This window comes from Nylanderia fulva, unplaced genomic scaffold, assembly GCF_048542155.1.
Source record: "Nylanderia fulva isolate GAGA-0341 unplaced genomic scaffold, ASM4854215v1 Scaffold2, whole genome shotgun sequence".
NCBI classification, from domain to species: Eukaryota; Metazoa; Arthropoda; class Insecta; order Hymenoptera; family Formicidae; genus Nylanderia; species Nylanderia fulva.
Genome location: NW_028190263.1, coordinates 2388072 through 2408579, shown reverse-complemented (window position 1 = coordinate 2408579; position 20508 = coordinate 2388072). Strand labels below are relative to the sequence as shown.

General features: G+C 38.7%; 1 protein-coding gene across 4 annotated transcripts in view; it reads left to right on the top strand.

The window, feature by feature from the left end:
- Positions 1-20508, top strand: part of LOC114945212 (synaptogenesis protein syg-1) — a 281456-nt gene that overhangs the window by 186750 nt on the left and 74198 nt on the right. For all 4 annotated transcript variants that reach the window (XR_014924590.1, XM_029321322.2, XM_029321321.2 and 1 more), the window contains one exon: positions 14354-14483. Coding sequence is in view for 3 of the 4 variants with exons in the window: in XM_029321322.2 (XP_029177155.2) it covers positions 14354-14483 (130 nt within the window). In the remaining variant the exon portion in view is untranslated. The remainder of the gene's footprint in view (positions 1-14353; positions 14484-20508) is intronic.

Sequence of the window (20508 nt, the reverse complement as noted above, 5' to 3'; positions counted from 1 at the left end):
CAACACGAAAGAAAACAAAACGCGAACAAAGTAGTACATTTTTTTCCATCTATGCGTATTACAATTTTTTCTTGAAAGATCGAGTCGGCAAACCAGACGATGCACTGGCATCCATATAGTATCTATATAAAGAGATCGGTAATTCACGTACAATCGCGTTACAATTTACAATACTCGATCGTGCGTAGCGTGTCTGGGACGTTTAACGCGTTTAACTCGCTCGACCCTACAGTTATACATATTCAAGTGCCCTTATATATATATATATATATATATGTACGCGTGTTATAGAGGGGAAGCGCATGTATATACACAATATATATATATATATATATATATATATATACGGTCGGGACGGAGCAATTATGCGCGGATAATTACTCGAAGAACGCGAAACGCGCCAAGTACGTGGAAATTGTGGAATGTCGCGCCGGTATAGAATTCGCTGGCTTTCGCGAAACGACTCTGATTTCTCGCACACCCTGCGTTTCGCAAATAGGAGAAAGCCATTTTTTTCCTTTCACTTTGGCTTCCCTCCCTTATTCTTTTCGCGTCTTTCTTCCGCCCCGTCTTTCTTGTCACCTGCATACACACAGCTCGCCGACGATGGGTTTCGTGCATCGGTGAGGGCGAAAAGGGAGAGCAAGAGGACCAGGCTGCCGAGACACGAACGGGGTGAAAGAGAGAATGAAAAGCGATCGACGAGGGTAATTAATTTTCACGAAGGCAGGGTCGCGCGCTGAGAGCGGTCTTCGTCCCTCAAGAGAATTATCGTCTAAGTGCTGATAGTTCGGAAAGTTCGACGTGCTTCAAACTTCCCGTACGTCGTCCCGGCTGCATAAGGGCCAATCATCCCCCCACGTTCCAATGCGTTCACCCGATAAAAGCGCCGCTGCCGATCGTAAACCAGACTGCCGATATTTTAATGCCCTGTCGCGCCCTGTAAAGTCCACACGTCAGACACGGAACGATCAAGCGTCTATGCGCCGTCGTTCGAACGTCTAACATCGGCACACAAATCGAGATTATCGATCGGTGCGCGCGATTACCTCGAACGTGTACTAATCGTAAATTACCGAAGAGAGGGGGGAGAAATTTGCATTACCGAGTTTCGTAAAAAAAAAAAAAAAAAAAAAAAGAAAAGAAAAAAAAAAGAAAAAAGAAAAGGAGAAAGAAAAAACGCGGCCTGGACTCGACTCGGGAAGTCGTGCAACGGCGGCTGTAATTATACGGGCCCGGAATTCGTGCCGTCTGTCACAAAACTCTAATCGCTTTCGGAAATACCGTTTTCACTTTACGAACATCCGTTCTCCCTCCCTGTTCTCCTCGCTAAACTTTTTGAGTGCTCTGTGCGCGTCTCGCCGTGAATATCGCGTGCGCGCTCGCGAACTTCAACCCCGAAACTAACCGCAAGACGGTTTCGCGTCTCTCCCGGGCCCGTTGCGGGAAAGTGCACGTCGCTCTTATTGAGAGTTTCCACGGCGATCTAATGCATCGCGGCAGCTATATGAGACGATATTTAAAGCGGCGAATGCAGGTGTAGCTGCATGCAGTCGCGGGAGCAGCTGCTTGTTTTATGCCCGCTGTCATTGATTATCACGACTAAAGTGGAGTAAAAATGTATGAATCGATGGTTGTTATTAAAATATGATACGAGCGAATTTATATGGGCAACGTTATCCTATCTCATTATCGACGTCAATTATAAATTATTATTATTACTATTGTTATTATTATTTATTGTTATTATTATTATTATCATTTACTATTATTATTATTATTATAATTATTATTATGAGTCGCGTGTTTAATCTGCGTCACACAACGAAAGCTGTAAAACCAAAGTATGCGTCCCACGAGTGTGCGAATAAATTTCACGTGTGCGCCGCCTTAATTAAATTTAGCGTACCAACGCGTACATCTAGCGGAACCGACTGCGATCGAGCGCCAGCTTTAATTAGTAAGTTAACAAAATTGAGACGCAGGGTCCCAAATCGCCGGGACGTTGAATTTTATGACAGCATAACAGAACAGATGTTACAGGGTGAATCAAATGACCCGAAAAGCTGCCAAATTAAACATTAAACCTGCGCGTAATATCGCAGCGAAATATTTCCGATGCGGATCATTAACGTGTTCGTATCGGAAACGTTCGGCTATCATTACAATTATTAAATAGGTACACAATAACCGCATATTAATTTGCGCATTAGTCTGATAATGCATTCGCGAATACATATAATGCATCTTTCATCAGAGCATTTTTGTCTCTAATTAACGCGTGCAGATTATATTCCAATTAGGCGAAATTTTGCGTCACATATTTACGTGGCATTAAGAAGATAATTGACTGTCGATAAAATCAAATAATTTACAATGCGCACTATACTTGTGTTTTACCTCTTCATTTAAGAATAATTCGATTCCACTGGATGGATAATCGAATAATTACACCAAATTCTTAATTCTCTATTATGCCGTACACAATTGCGACGCAAATGTATAATAATTCAATTCAATATTCCATCATATTTTGCCTTAATGTAATCAAGAGATTAAGGATTAAAGAGAAATGCGCGTATAATCGATTTAAATCCGATATCAAGAACGAATTTGATTTATTTTCCGTTATTTTCTGGGGGTATATCGAGAGACAGACGGTCTCTACTACTCTTGACAATAAACTGCATGAAACCATTACAGCGTTTTCCACCGTAAACAATCTCGGTTCGTATATTCGCGCATTCGCGAAATACGTTTTTGTTGCCGATACCGTGTATCTCGCAGTTGTACATGTCGATACGTACCGTCGAATGAACAGCGCAGCTAGACACACGCAGACGTTGTACATCACTCACAAACGGCCCTTTAAAATTGGCAAGCCAGTCTTCCATTCTCTGCGGTAACCCTGATAGCTTCGCTGAACGGCTATAGGAAAGGTATTTGTATGCAGAGGACATACGGCGCAGGACGTTCCCTCGGGCGAGATCGTTTTATAGTTACGACCTGGCAGCTTCCACCCGCTATCCCTCCCTTTTATTCATCATCCTACCTCTTTCTTTTCCCTTCCTCTCGCGGCATTTCTCTTTCGCCCTATCGAGATGAGAGCGAACTCCGATTCGGTTCATAAGTAATTCCGAACGAAAAATCGCGCTAAAGCGAAGGCAAATGGAACTCATCATCGAGCCAAGTCGTTTGTAGACGACGGCGCTGAGTCTCAAGAGTTCAACAAAGGTGAAATGTTCGACGAAGTTCAATGGTGGAGCAGTTGCCGTTATTTCTATTATAGAATTTTTTTCTAATTATTTCTAATTATAGGTAATTGTCTTTTTTTTTTTTTTTTTTTTTTTTTTTTTAATAGCCTTATCAATTACAATTGTATCGAAATTGTAGCGAAACATGCCGCGATATACCGAGAACGTAAAGAGACAGTGTAATCAAGTTCCTTTCGCGTGTCTATCAATATTAACCCTCAAACGCCATTAATGTAGGATCTTAAATAATGAAGGAAGAACCACATTGCGTGCTTCTGCTGTTTGAAAGGAGAAAAAAATGACGAGCCGGTTTTTATAAGAAGTTGATCAAATTTTAATTACTTCGTCGTTATTCGCCCCCTCGCGAGAACGTTAATGAGACCCTTAACGACGCTATTAACGGCATTTTCGCCCTTCGCCCTTAACCTCGTGTTCCGGTGCAGAAAATCTCCGGAACCTAAGAGAATACTCGTGAACAAGGGGAGAACGGAAAAAGTGCGAGTACGTGCAACAGCCGGCACTTGGTGCCAGACAAAGGGCCAAATGTACACGAAAGTAGCGAGAAGCGCTGGAAGCAGATTTTCACACCGATAAAAGGGACGTGAACGATAAAGAGCTTTGTTACTCATTAGACGGTGAGCTTACATCAAAACCCGTCATGCAAATAGCGAAAGAAAGTAAAAGCCAGAATAAAGTGGCACAAATAGAGCTTATAATAATATATGTACATTTCGACATCGTCAAGTATTTACGACAAGTTTCAAAGTAGAGTTATCTGCGCGATTCAGAAGTTTTGTTGATTAAATTTCGTTCGAAATCTATTATTATTCTTTATATATTATACTTAATTTTGTGCTCTTAGTACTTGTAATTATTTCTTCTTCATTGTACAAGTAATTGCGTTATGAACGCGTTTCCTGTTATTTGAGATCTTTCATCTTTTTTAGTTTATTCAAAGCCACTTCTTAACGCTTTACTCGTCGCTTTTGCATTTTCATTCGACAATTATTAATGCTTAAAAGACTGAGTATCCGGAGGAGCCATGAAAAATAGAATGCTGTATTAAGTGCATTCGCGTTCCCTTTTTCCTTTTTACTTTAAAACAAAAGCATTTCAGCTCGAAATCGTATTGCCTTGTCTATCCTGAAAGCATCCTGAGTCCCTCGAGTATTTTCTAGTATCTCCGTCTTTATCTTTACGAGTGAGCTTATCGGCGGTGAATTGAGTATGAATCTCCCGTAAACTCACTCGGAAAACCTCACGATCCATTATTCTCCTTGGAAAATGCGAACACTGAAACCAGATCGACACTCTTTCAAGAGCGTACGATTTTTGCGTACACTTTTACCGAGATTTCTGACTGTTACATATCATATTCACTAAAACCTTGAAGAAAACTGCAGTGTAAAAGATGTGAATTTTCAAACAGACTTTCATTCATGTTTTGGTTGAACGATTTTTTCGATTAAAAACAAAAGCGTATTATTTACTAGTATCAGTGGCTAATGAAATCTTTAAGTGTTTCTTACACACGTGTATTTTATTTGATAAAATAATATTATAATATATTTTGTGTATGGAGAGAGAATTTAAAGATATTACGTAGTGTTTTTCGAACCTCTTTTCCTGCAACACATTTTTACGTCGTCACCAATTTCTTTTTTCTCAAATTAGCTTTCCGAATTAGATTTCTTTCCCTAATTAGAATGTTAATGTGTAGTATGTATGTTCTTTCTTGAAGAGTTTCTAATTTGAATCACAAGTCGGAATAAGTTTGAATTCAACGTGTGCGAAAACAAGCACGACAATTTACGGCGCTGCAAGTTCGTAGGCTTTTGCATAGTGGATCAACGGGTAACGGATGTATTTTGCGTACCGCTTTCTCCATCACATTTCCCTCGAGTAAACTCGACGCGTAAACGACAAGTTGGTCGAAATTTTCCGAGCTACAGGCTTTGATGTCGAGTAGCGAACCAAAGCAAATAAAGAAACAAAAACAACCGCCGTACACGCAGCATGTTATATCTTCTGAACGAGATGATCAAAATATGCCGAGGGATGATTAAAGTAATAGTAAAACATAAAAAAAAACAAAAGAAATTAGTTATTAATTTTTCCAAAATTCATCTATCTTTCGTGATAGCCAAATACAATAAAATGATAATGGCATAAAAAATGTGTTAAAAAATAGACTGCAAAGTTACAAAGCACAGTATTAAACGAGAAGATTTGGGATAAAATAGATATGAAAATTATATCAAAATTTAGATAAATTGAACACATATACACTTAAGAAGTTTTAAAGATTTGATATATATATATGTTAGACGTAATTATATAAAGTAAAAAATGTCGTAGTGTTCCCTCTGGTCTAACATTACTAAATCCTGCTTTAACAAGACCCTAGCTTGTTTTTCTAAGCGATGTAACTTAGTAAACATCCCTTCGTGTGTCACATCCTGAGCGTGTTATTCTTTTCAGTCAGGTGTCATCGAAACAAGGTGTGTCTGTCAATCCATGTGAGATACTGTGTGACTCTGCCTTCCTTTGTCCCCTTTTCTCTCTCGTCTCACATTTTCCTTCTCGACAGAGTACCGAAGCTCCGATCAAGAGCGGCTAAACATTACGCTTTGAAGTGGAGTATCGAGCGAGAGGAAACCAGATTGCAAAAAGCATGAACACACACTTTGCTTGCGCGGAATCGTCGCCGTCAGATATCTGAATTTAAGACGAATATTTCATATATATTTATATCACAAAGATCACAGAATAAGAGCGAACTTTAGAAGAACTTAAATTCTAGTTACATATATATATAATAAACTCTCTTTGTAAATCAAAATATCGCTTCACTCTTTGTGCAAAATAATCACTTTGTGAAACTGAGCTAATAACATCATTATTTGTTAGAGAAAGGCTAAGTTCTGAAAAATAATTTCGGCTACCGCAAGAAACCCCACATTATAGGTGGTTACCTTGTTCGCAAAAAGTTGCGCACGTGTCCCCAGAGTAAAGACGACAACGAGGGACACGGCGAACCAGTAGCGAGAGCCACGAATGGAAAAAAGTTCCCAATGGAATCGTGGAATTATGGTTATGGTGATATTGGCGAGAGTTTTGGGGAAAATCGTGCGGTACCGTTCTTATGCGGACAGCCACTGTCACAGCTGCGAAAACCCTAAAACTCGACGATATTGCGAGCTCGGAACAACGTATATCTTCGCCTCCGCACATATGGACGTATGCATATACTAGCGCACACACTCGCATACACACGCAAGTTGATGTTTCCGATTTTATTATTCGAACGCTCTGACCAAAGCGATATGATGATTTCGTGAGATCTGATCGAAAGAAAATGATTTCTCTTCCTTCTCCTTTCGTGGTAATACGTGACACACACGGTGCGCATTCCTGACAATCTGACACAAGATTATCTCGGCGGTTAATCGCGATTGAGCAAGTTTATTCGTTTCCCTTGGGAGCGAAGAATCGGGACGAATAGAGCTGTTCGGTTGCTTGATTCGATCAAAATTATATTTATAACGAAAATTTTACAATAATTTTCATTTAACATTTGAATTTCAGGAAAAGAATTCGATGTTTTCTATTTTAGATATAAAACGAGATTCCTGTTATCTTCTATAATAAACCAAAAAGAAAATAATGAAACGATTGTGTATACGAATTAACCATTTTTGATTTTCGATTTAAAGCGCGATATCTCGCGGATGCGATAAAACTGATTCGAAAGTTAAACGAACCTTCGATGGTCGAATATCGTACTTGTCAATCGTCTTCTTCCACTACCCGAAGCTACGCTCGGTTTAACTTTGCTCGCTTAGCTACGGTTGAACTAGCAAGCCGCGAGATATCGACGTGTCTCCGATTACTAAAGATTCCGCGCGCGCGGTTTTCGTATTTATTCTCCCTAATCCTCGTCTTCGCGCAGCGAAGTGATCTTTCCTCTCTGATCCCGTAGAATCGCCCGAGAGTAAATTGATTTCTACGAGGTGCGGCGGTAGCCAAAGCGCAGAAACGGCAGCTCCCAAGCTAAACCGCACGTTTCCTACGGACAACCGTAGGGTAAGGGCGTGCGGAGAGACTAAGCAAAGTTGTACGGCTTCTCGACACTGTCTGACCCGCGGATTATCGGCTTAGCCGGATACCCCCGTTTGGGTTATTTCTGCGCGGGTCTTGCCCGGACGAGGGTAGCCGTAACACTGATTTCCGGCCTCTAGCTTCGGCAGCCGCGGTCGTTGTATTCCTTATCGGCAACCATTTCGCGTATCTTGTATCCTCTTCCTCGGCATCTCTTTCTCTCGCGAGGTATAACGTGAAGTAGCGCTATATCGCTATTGTGTCGCGATTAAGCGATCGTAAAGTGTCTGGAGAAAATTGTACGAGTATTATTGTGTGAGATTTTATTATTCTGATTGTGTATTATAATGCGTGCGATAATAAATGTGTCTTTTGGTTCAATTTGTTATACGTGACATTGAATTTCAAAAAATTCATCAGAGAATGGAGAGAAAGAGACCAAGTTTCTCCTTTTCTTTTTCAATTTAACATGTATATTATCTCTTGCCTCGTTTGTGGCAAATTCCAAGTTACATACACATTGTTGTACATCGATTGTTACCTTGTAGATAGCCCTTAATTTGTGTTGTTACTGCTTTAATGCTTTGGAAACTACTGTGCAAATTGAAACCCTTGTTAATTAACACTCTGAATATATTATAACTATAGAGAATGTGCCGTGATATATGCATGTAAAACCCATTACAGGAATGGAATCCCCTGACAAATTTCGAATTTATGTATAACTTTCGCGATCTGTGAATGTTTTTTTTTTTTTTTTTTTTTTTTTTCTAAAATAGACCGGAAACTGAATTCTCCGGGCGGGAGATTTTTTTTCCGCGAATGTCTTGACGTGCAAAATTTTCATCGTTCGCGATCGATCTTGTTTCCGGGTCCATTCGGATTTTCGCTGACAACCTTTCCTTGTTACCCATTTCCTCCCGAACCGCACCGAAACTTGTGTAAACCCGTGCGCCAGGTACACGGAAACCGCAACGTCGATTCAGCAGCATTTCATAAAGCGCGGCTTTTCCGCTGCGTCGACGATATCACTTTCCTCTCGGTGGGGCATGTTACACGGTAAATATCCGTGCTGGCGAAGCACGCTGCTCTATACCCGCGACGGAACTCACCCCGAAAGAATCGTCGCCTTTGACGTAACACACGTGCGTCTTTAATAACACCGTGTAGTATGGCAACAGTTACACGAAACTATATATGGCCGATATATTTCGCGTACGCATCAGTTTCAGCGCGCGGAAACGTCCGAGTTGAAAAAAAAAAGTTTATATATCATATCCTATAACAATATACCTCGTATTTTTTGTGTATATTTAAAATAAACTGTTAAGAACATTTTTGTTTGCGTGAAATATATATACATATTATATATATATATTTTTTTTTTACGTGCTTCGTAGAGAACTGCGCATCTCTGTTACGTTATTCCCGGTATTCGAAGATTAATCATCGGAATTGCGATTTTCCAAATTCGCGAGCTAGTTTGCTACATGCCGTGTAACAACTTTCCGAAATTGGATCCTCGGGGAGGAAAAAAGGAGAAACTCTCTCGTGCGCGAGTGCGAGAGAGAAGAAAGAGGGAGACGAGTAGTATCACGTACGCAATGTTATTCTTTCTCGTAGAGAGAGAGAGAGAGGCGGAAATTCACTCCAACATGCCCGCAACGCGGTATAGAACGAAAATTTTGTTTCACGTCGTTGTAGAAGATCAATTTCGGATTAGTTTGAGGAAAGGATGAAACGTTTCGATAGAGACTAATCCACCGCGTAATAATTTTTCCGATGAATATTCATCAATCACGAATTGCGTAACGGGAGAGTACGTATTTCCGAAACAAATATCAAAGTTGAAGAACGCGGCGTTTTTTCATCGCTGCAACTTTGACAAAGTAAATATAATGCTCGCCCTCGTAATTGGAAAAACTCATCAATAAAACAGGAAACTCATTGTCATCTCACTCAGAAGAATTCCTGCAAAAGGGATTGTACTGACTGAGTTTCTCTTCGCTATTCCTTTTTTTCCAAAGTATGTCAAATAGGTAGACGGCGCGTCACAGAGGCCCTCGCTTTTTTTTTTTTCGTCAAAATGCTTTTCAGCACGATTCGCGGCTGTCGCGCACTGTTACCCTCTGGGCAGGTAACAACATAGAGAGGGAGAGAAGAGAGGAAAGAGCACGGGAACGAGATGCGCGACAGGAACGATCCGCAGTTGCCGCCACCCTTCAGGACTCATAATGCACCGCGGGCAGCCCAAGGGAAATTTAGCGGGCGCCGTGAAAACCGTTGTTTTATACATACACCGGCGTACACGCGAGACTAGAGATCCCACGTACGTGGAGATATGTACGGGTGGGATAAGTATGTAGGGTAGGTAGGTAGGTAAGAGGTAAAAGCATCCGCGCGCGCGTTTCCGACGTGCCGGATAACACCGTTAACGTTAACTCTATGAACTACGAGCGCAAGAAAAATGGAAGAGCACACGGCGCGAAGATGACTGTGGGAAGAAAAGGGAGCTCCCTTTCTTCCTTCCTTCCTCTTATGCGAGTATAAATGTATAATGCGCGAAAATGTATAAGCTCGCGCGCGCAAAGTAGCACCACTTCGGTTGTCTGTAAATTTAATTAGCGTTGCTTATCTAGATGCCGTGACCTCGAGACCAAAGTCAACGGGATTAGTACTGTACTGACTCTAATCATACATTTCCGGAAGATGAATCTGCGACGTCCCGCGAGGTCGGGTGACAGTGGAATTTGGATTCGTATAATCTAATCAAGAAAATCAATGCGCACACTCGGAATGTAAAATCCTATCGCGACGGATGCCCGCGTGTGTGTGTTTTATATTACGCGGGATACGCCAAAGGGATTTCCATCCATCGGGGTGCGCCACGTCGGCTAAAAAAATCTACACGGTGAAATTTCGATACACCTTTCCACGCCGGTGACGTTGTCCCAGATTTGAAATGGGCAAAATCTCGCCGCAGAAATCCATTAAAAACAGTTTCGCCGGGAAAACTTTGAAGAGCTCGAAGATTATTTAAAAAAATCCAATGTAAAAAACTAAAGTAAATACATACTATATACGGCCGGGAAATTTTCATGGTATCAAGTTTCATTCTAATTTATTCCGCGTCAGCGATATGTAAGAGACACTGTGATAATAAAGATTCGCAGGAATTAAGACATAAAGAAGTAGTAAGCCTGTGTGATTGAATCACAATACGCTTGAATTCTCCGATGAATTTTGCGCTAAAAGTTAGATATAAAGCAAAGGATACTCGAATAAGCGAATGAAATAGGCACCATTTGTTCTTTCGCGTAAACTCGTTTCTCCGTTCCGCGAGGCTGAGGCGCGCTAGGACGGTAAATTAGGGACTGCATAATATATTCTCTCCCGTGACGGCGGCACAGAGTGAAAATTCTGCTTAAAAATTCAAAACTTGGAACGAGAGACCTAATATGCGCGCCGTGCGAACTATCGCTCATGGGGCTCTGAAAATGTAAGGAAGAGAAATGACTCTTATGACAGAAACTCAGAAATTGGACGAAGCAAGATAAAGGCTCCGCCAAGTTTGATAATAGAATGCTCGTCACTTTTGTTTTGCATGCTGCATTGCTTCCTGTGAAGAAACATATTTTCAAAAATATTCAACGAAAATAATTCAATCAGAAAGAAATATTTTTATCGGCTCTCAATATTACGATGTTTTTTAAATCGGCCAACAGATTCAAAGCACGAAAAATTAATTATTCGAAACTATAAATAATTCGGAAAATAATTAATATTATTCTATGCACTTTTTTGATATAAAAAGGATAATAGCTGCATATATCCCCCTGCTTATATTAGATATTCCCTCTTTCAAATTTATAGACTGTCACTAATTTCTCTTGTTATAAAGTATTCATTTTCAATTATACTTTTGCATAAACTTTTCAAGCAAGTTTGACACTTAAAAAAAAGATATCTCAAGTAATCGAAATATGCGGTGATGGAATGTTTTAAGAAGAAAAATAATTTCTTTAAGAAACGTTTTATGTAAAATATTATTATTAATTTTCTCAGAAGCTCAAGAAATTATTATTCGACGGATATTTTCTGTCCCAATGGGCACTAGTTTTACAACGGTGGTATTTTACAAAATCAATAGTTCCCGTGCGAGTTAACGTAAAAAAGTGAATTAATAATGGTCGATCGATGATGGTATCGACTGCTTTACCGAAGCTTATTTCATGCACTCTGTCTCGTAAATAAGTTTGATCAATCAAAATAAAGTCAAGGATCTCTACGCGAGTCGACGATCGATTTTGTCGAAAAACCGAGAGAAAAATTTGAAAAAATGTTCTACCGTCGTCGGGGCAAGAGAAGCGAACGGATCGGCGCTTCCTCTACGGCTGACAGACTGGAAAGAAAATCCATCCACGATTCGTTCAGTTTTAATACGCTCGGACAGCCGGCGTATATATATATATACACATCCCCGTTTCCGCTTTCCGGCGCGCGTTGTTCTCGCTGACATCCTCTTCCGCGTCGCTCGACCCCATCTCCTCCGCACAAATATTCTCGCCGATCCTTCAATATCTGACCCAGACTGACGATGCTCGGGAAGTCCAGTGGAAACGGTGCTTTCTGGAGCGCGAAATTGTTACGTGACCTTTCTCTTATTCTACATACGCCAACATCTTCATCGTTCGAGTTTGTTTTTTTTTTTTCTCAATTTTATATCGGAAATATTCAATCATCTATCTCGACGGAAGAAGAAGTTAGCATGCATTTTGTCGTATTATAAGGCAGAATTATTTCTCGGTAATATTTTCCCGTTATTGCGTATAAAAGTGAACACCGGATCTTCTTTTAAATCGATTTATATTTAATGCCTCGAATTGATTTTATACGATGATTATTATTTCTTTATAGTATTTAATTTTATCCTCGTCGAGTGCAAAATAGCGATATTACGTTTAATTAAAGCAGTCGATAGTTTTAATTACATAAGCGATTGCTCAATTATATTATGAAAATCCGTGCTTTATATTTTATAATTATAATAAATATACTATTCAACATATTTTCTTCTCCAACTCGATAGTCGACTTTCTAAAATTGTAACGTATATATATACATCTCGCGAAATGTAATAGTGTAATTTAGAAAATTATCGAAGTTGAAAGACTGAGCAGATGCGATCTGTTTTGCTGCAGTAACGGTAATACACTACCGTGCATACGTTTCTTGGTAAAAGACGGGTAAATCTACGAAACGCAATCACCATTCGTGTCGCACCTGCGTCAGTCCTGTTATTTGTAAGTAAAACGGATTTCCTACGTCGGAAATAACCACTCAAAGTTATTGCTAACGCAATATAAGGGCAGCAATGACATAGATCTCTTATTGAACACGAAATTCGTTGCATAGCAGATGCAACTTTTTAACGTGAAACGAATCATACGTATCCAAAAATAATGTCTTCTTATTTTTGTCATTTCTATAATGAAATAATGCATCAATAAAAACAAAATCAATTTTCTTTGACGTGTTTGTCTGTAATATCTTTTCTAATGACTATTATATGTGAGAGTGCATGTTATTACGCACAATCATACAAAAATAAAATCGCGAAGAAGAAAAATTTTGTTTACACAAGGTAGATTTTAATCAAAATATTATTTTGTGTAATTATTGTAATTAGTAATTATCAGCCGCGGCGCGTAATTGAATATTTTAAAATGTTGCATAATTTAATATTCCGCATATATCTGCATTGCATGTAAAATATTTTGGCAATACTTAGAATTAAATATATATTTCGTTCGATGCTCTTTATCGTTTGATTTTTCGGTCTGAATATAATTCAGATTGAAAACACACACTAAGACACAATCGCAGAACAAAATATTTAACATAACATTAAACTCCGCGATCCATCTTAATATATAATTCATCGATGCTTTAAAATGCTTTAAAATAATTTAATATTATTGTCACTTTAATTATTTTCACTCGATTAAATGAATATATTACGTGAAAAGTGTTTCGAGACCTAACGTCACAATGTAGTTATACATTAATTATAGAAGTCAGTTCCTCAGTAATTACATTACATCATATACAAATAGTCTTCCGATATCGATTGCGAGCGCATTTAGAAAAGATCGAGTTTAACCGAGCGTCTGACCCTACATACGACTTCACTACTGTTCGAGTATCGACGTGTGAATGATTACACAGCCGAAGCACGTAAACAATAACGCGTTAGACGACATCAAGACCGAATATTATATGTTATTAATATTTAATTAATTACTGAAATGTTTTACACATTATGACATATACGTATATTCATTCACACGTCGACACTCGCAGTAGTAAAGTTGACACTCGGTCGAGTTTCTTTTCAAAAACGCGATCGCGATCGAAAAACTATATATATTCAGTTTAATAATATGATTAATTATTAATTGATTTCCATATAATTAATGTGTAATTGCATATATATCGAGATGATAGGTCTCGAATTACATTTTCGCGTAATATATTTATTAAATCAAATAAGAATCAAAGTGACAGGAATTCAAATTATGATTATCGTTTTGTAACGTTCTGTTACGGCTAATAATTATTTTTCAAATTATAGTTAAAGTCACAAATATATTTCGTCTAATGCTTCATCGTTCGATTTTTCAAAGATCTAAATATAATTCAATTTGAAAAGGTACAGTAAAACAATCAAATTGCAGGATCGAATAAATAAAATAAAGATTAACTCTACGATATCATTAATCATCTAATAAATTATTAGTTTGTATTTTCAAATGCTTGTATAATTTAATATATTCCGTGTATACATATGTATACATTAATAATACGTGTTTTATAAAGACCATTACTGATAACAGATCATAAAGAATTTAAAATGCGTTTTGAGTTTCTTTCTATTATAAAATGAATTTACGGGAAATTATAAATGACAGCTATTTAATCAATATTTCGTGTTTTAGGGCCGCCACAGTCCGTAAGAGCGGTCCTCGGTGGAACGGCCGAGCTACCGTGTATTATTCGTCCACCTCATCAGAACGATTCCGCTATCTTGGTCGTCTGGTACAAGAGTGACGTTATCCCGATCTACAGGTAAGCTCTTAATCCTTACTTCTTACGATCACTGAACAAAATCCTTACAAGTGAACGTGCATCGTATGCAAAGAATTGTTAAATATAAGGGCTACATATGATATGTTGTAGTTTATGTATATTTACGTCTATTACGTATCTGATATATTCTTTGGCTTGCTTCACGATGATTTCTTTTAAAATTTTATTAAGGATATTCTGCGACTATAATTGAAAATTATTACTAAAATTAAATTTAATATGTTCAGAAAAAAATGTACCAGCGTTTAATCTAATACCCTTCAAATTTCATTCGAATAATATCTATACTTATATATAAAAATCGATGAGAATTAGAGCCAAGCGTATTAGCGAGAGAAAGAGGAGAGAGGGAGAAAGGGAGAGAAAATCGATGTTTTATTCAATGGTGCAATGATTAATTATTTCTTTCCTTTTCACGTCGTTTGCCTACTTTTATCACTTATCTTTCCCTGCCGCATTGAGGTTAAAAGTTAACTGCTACGTACAGAATCATATAATAAAAAAAAAACGTCAGCACTCTAGATAAAGAACATAAGGCGAATAAGTGCGGTATATTAGAAAATCGAGTCGAGTAGTATAATAAAAACTTTGCTGGTTTTTTTTATTACGATTTTTTATATTTAATTGATAATTATTTCATCGCGCTTATTCGCATTTGCCTTTATCACTTATCTCCTCGTCCTTCCTCGTATCGGGGTTAAAAGTTAGCACCGCGGCACGGCCGTATAAAAAGCGAGCCACCCTGGGATAATACAAACCCGTGACCCGTGCTCGTTAAACGTCACGATAAGGGCGACGATAGGAAGAAGTTCCTGCGCGAACCTGGTCCACGTAAGCGACACTCACACGCGTGCCACACTCGCGTGTGCCGAGTGCGGTGTCGAGCGTTTCGTGTGTTGCGCGCGAGCTGGACGTCGATTTCTCGATGGCTGTGCTCGATACGAGCCCCTTTGCGAAAATGCGAGCTCGCCCGAGCACACGAATCCCCGAGGCAAGAGCAAAAAGTATACAAACCCGAGAGGGCGGCTAAGGGTGACTCTCATATTTACGACCTCTCTCCGCAAACATTCCACCGCCGAATAATTATTGCGAACGTATTAAGCGGGGAGAGGAAAGGGGGGGGGATGGATATCTATGCCAGCTGAGACTAATGAAATTTAAATTGTGGGTCTGCTATTATCAAGAATAGCCTAAAAAATTTTGCTCGCATATATTATATTTTTTTTTATCTTACCATGAAATATGAGAGAAAAGGGATAATATTTTCTTTCATATTTTCGTTTCGCTTGAGGACGATAAAAAAAATGATAAATCTCTCGAGTTCTGTCGTCTTAAATCAAGGTAAGTTTCTCGTAATCGTATGAAAATGCAATTAAACGCAGTTTCGCGAAATATAATCAAACATGCCAAACATATCCAACTCCGACATCGGTGTAATTAACTCCATGTTAGCATAAAACAAATAGCAACTGAGTTGAGGAGAGGGGAAGAGAAAATCGGTTATGCTGGGACCTCCTAAACTTTCCTGGGTCAATCTCGAAAGTTTCGAACCTTAAAGTTTTGCTGCGTCTTTGATATTACGCCGAACGACTAAACGTAAATACATAACGGAGCAAATATAAGTTTAAGTGAATATTCGGAAACGCGTTTGCCGTGCCACTATACTCTCCTCGAGACAGTTTCCCCCGAAATAGTAATTTGAAAGGGCCACTTTTTTCGTTACGCGAAAATGTTGCAAATATTATTCTTTCGATCGCACGAGGAAAAACACTCGCGCCAGTGCCGAGGCTACTAAAAGATTGGCACGCCGGTTGTAGAGCCGGATAAAATCGTCGGATCACCAGCCCACAATTCACAACGTCGAATTGAAAGTCCGAATGAAAAAGCGACGGCTCGTTTGTTTGACGTTTTCCTCGATACGCCAACCGCAATCAAATCGGCAGGTATAGTCACACATTCGTCAGATAAATTTCTCGATTCCGCGCAATTCGTTGTCTGTCGGTCCGAGTAAAGTTGCAGACAAGACGAATGCACAGAAACTGTTTGTTCGCCCGCGTACGATACTTGCCAGATTTAGAAAAAATAAAATAAGGGTAACGCAAAGTAGATTTTTCACGCACCATAAAATCGCGTATAATCTTCAAGACTTTAAGGATCAGAAAAAATATTACATATGTGAGAAAAGATCTTTATGCTTTATGCAAAAATTAATATTCGAACAATATAATTACCTAAAACGATGTCTTATCGAAACTCTTATATGTACATATATATTTTAAGATGTGTAGCTCATTTAAGATTAAATATTCTTTAAATTTCAAAGAGTAAATGTCTGAGAGATAATTGTTGGAACGTATTTAAATATTTTCAAACCATTTAAAGCTCTTTATTTTGGTATCGCTTCGTGAACAAAACTTGGGTTTGTTCTCTGTCTGTTGTGTATAAATTTGAAAAAGACCAAATGTCTCGTTGAGTAGCGACCAAAATCACGATCTAAAATAGATACATGACCGCGACGAGTATTAAACAGTTTGTAGCGAGATCTGCGTGGTCGCTTATGAATTTATAGACCATCGAGAGACTCTTAATCAAGTTAATTCGCGTATCGGCGCGACATCTCGTCGCTCTTTTCATTACGGTAATGCATATGTGGCATCGATTAATGAGGAACCGGCGCGGCGCGTCGGGACAGCCATGGGAATTGACAATGCGCGTAAAGCGTAAGTAAACATCGATGTACTTCCGCCTGTTAACTCCGCCGGTAATCGTAAATCGTTCATATCCTCCGCCGCGGATATGCCGATGCTCTCGATGAATTCTGTCGCGATGAATCTACCTCGAGATATATATAATGTACCGTCTCTCCGGAATTACTTGCGCTAAAGCGCAGTCGCGAGATGATGCACTCGCGTGCTAGGAAAAAGTCGAAGGAAAAGAGAGACATGAGAAAACTAGGGGAAGTCGGTCGTGGTATTTGTACAATATATATATATATATATATATATATATATACAAGGCATTATTGGAAGACATTCCGCAAGATAATGGTGTATCGACACCGGTCGGTGGCACGATTTAAGGGAAGCTACTTTGTCACAAACGCCGATCATTTTTCACGGTCGCGGTACGTACGTTATTCGTCACGTAACCGATTTTCTCCCTAACGGTTTTCGTCCGGCATTGAAAACGTCGCGGGTGGATCCGCCTCGTAAATCACGTTAGATTGTAAAATTGACGCGAGTCGATAAATATATATCCGGCCGCGCGCGAGGACGATGACATTGTACGTCTCCGTGTGTCGTATCGATCCGACAGGGATCCGAAGGAAAGAAGAAGCTCGCGTTTTGTGAAAAGAAATGTGGATCGTTATTTTCATCGCGGCTTTAGCGCCGATAACGCGGCTGTAAATCGTATACGATCTCGCGCGCGTTTACGTCAAACGTCCTTATTTTTATATAATACTGGAAAAATAAAATAAGATCTAAATTTGAATTAAGAGAGAAGCGCCGTTCAACTTGCGATAGATCTTTCTCATCATCTTTCACGATTGACAAACTCCGGAACGTGAGAAAAATACAAAGGAAGTGAAAGGGCTTTCAACTGGAATAGCGAAAGAACGTGTCAATGGGTAATATTTTCTCCTGTCTCGAATCGATATATCTCTGTCTCGAAAATTACTTTGTATTAGCTGTTATTTGGCATTATTCGTGAATACCTATAATTTGCTAATTTATTTTACTTTAGACATACCAGAAAATCGATAAGGGCTGCCAAATCAATTTAATTAAAGCGAAGAATCGCGCGCAATCTATATTATATGTATAATAACATTATAATCTTCACAAATTCGACTTGCCTATGTTTCTATATTCTTTGCGAGAAACTGAAACTGATTAAAAATTAAATACCGTTGTTTTAACGAAATAATGAGAGCGGATTAAAGAATTATTTGATTAAAGAAAGCTATTGTGCAATCTCGCGTGATGAAATTAAATAAATGCAATAAACGAACTATATATTGTACATTACTATAAATTGTATAATTTAAATATATTTTTTTACAATTTCTTTCTTCTCTCTCTTTCCTCATTTAATGATAAAGATTTGAAATACGTTCGACATAAAGTCGAGCTACACCAACTATACTGTATTATACATTTTATATTATGCGATCGCCAAATTCTGTTTGAAACACCCGCAAACTTTTAAGCATCTTGTTATAAAGCCGCTTCGGTAAAGTCAATATATATTGACGTTATTAATGTTTTATTAAAATTCCTGAAAGCCGCGAAAGAGCGCCGTAGAGCTGGAAACTTTGATCCTTTATACGGATAACTCGCTTTAATAAAATCTTATGGATAAAATCTTTTCGTTATAGCAAAATAATTGTAATTCTTAAAAAACTTTTAATTGCGCGATATCAATCGAAGATTATATCATTTATATATTAAATTCCGTTTGGTCGGAAGAGCGTCGATCGGATGTAGGTAAGTGGCGATATTATATCACGTTGTAAAGGTATCTCACTATTTCGACGGCGTATACACTTAATACGGAGAGATACACACGTGTGCTATACATCCCAATTTCTGATATTCCAACCTCATTTCACGTCGGCTATTTTGCTGTAGCCCGAGCTCTAGGCTCTTTGTTGTATTTTCATTGTCGTGTCGTTCCCTGTGAAGTCACGAAATGTCATAAACGAATTCAATTTGAAGTTGAATTGGTGTACGCGAGCGTTTTCATTAACGTCAAATCTCCTATACGCGCTCACTCGTATATATATATATATATATATATATATATATATATGTTTATATACGAAGGCGAGTGGCGATCGTTGCATTTTGCGTTATTACGAGACGCGCTTCGTTATGTATCCCGTAATCACAGGTGGTATCAACTTGCCTGCTTTAGAAGCGTCGGGATGATGTCAATGTAACATTTACATTTTCATCTTTATAATCACGTCTCCGCCTGACGGAGCAGGATATATTTTTTAAAGTTGCGATTACTATTCATGAAGTAGACTCACTAAATATTTCTTCACTTTATATACCTCTTCCAGTTGCGACTCGAGATGATTTATGGAAAAGTTTACTGCGGACGGCGTTTATGAGACGTTACATTAACATTCGAGATGGAGTTAATTTAAAGAGTTTGAGGATATATAAAATGTAAAAAAAAAATTAAATAAATAAAGTCTTTCTAAAACGAAGAAGAAAAAATACCTACACTCTCTTCAAAAAACTTACACACAGAACACGTTGAATAATTTCGTTGCGATTAAAAATAGAGATTTCTAAGGCGATATCTTCCTTCCGAGCGTCTGTTATAAATATCGGAAAGCCATTATACTCCCTCGTATCGTGCAAAAGGGGAAGAAGCGTCAGTTCTCACTCGGCCGGCGTACGCCAACATGCTAATCTACAGCACATTTGCATTACTATTTCACCGGCAATTATCGCCGATCTCGTTCCTTGGGCCGTTACACGATGCCATCGTATGTACCTGAATGTTCGAAAATAGAAACAAAGACGCTCGCGCGCGATCGAGGAAAGAGGGATCGCAAACGGAAGACGTATACGTACACGTAATGACTCTTCCGTGGTATAAATATTGCATTAGAGAGTTTGCGGTTGCTACATTCCCCGTATGCCGCTGCAAAATGTTACATGCAAAACGAGACGTCTCTCTGTTATTTTTTGTTTTCTTTCACTTAGCGACTCTATACTCACTTCCTTGCACATTCCCATGCGGGGGTCGAGCAGAAATTTCGGAACATTTTAGCGTGCAAGCCAATTGGTGGAGCTTCGCATACATAATGTCTTTTGTGTGCGCTTGGAAAGAGGAAATACATAATGGAACGTACCGAGAACTAATACTGACATTATAAGTTCATTATATTATGATTTATGCATCGTATTCAAACAGAATATCTAAGGAGATATTGACATATCTATTTGTACCACTGTTTCTTTCTTGTTTTCTTTGGTCGGGCTAT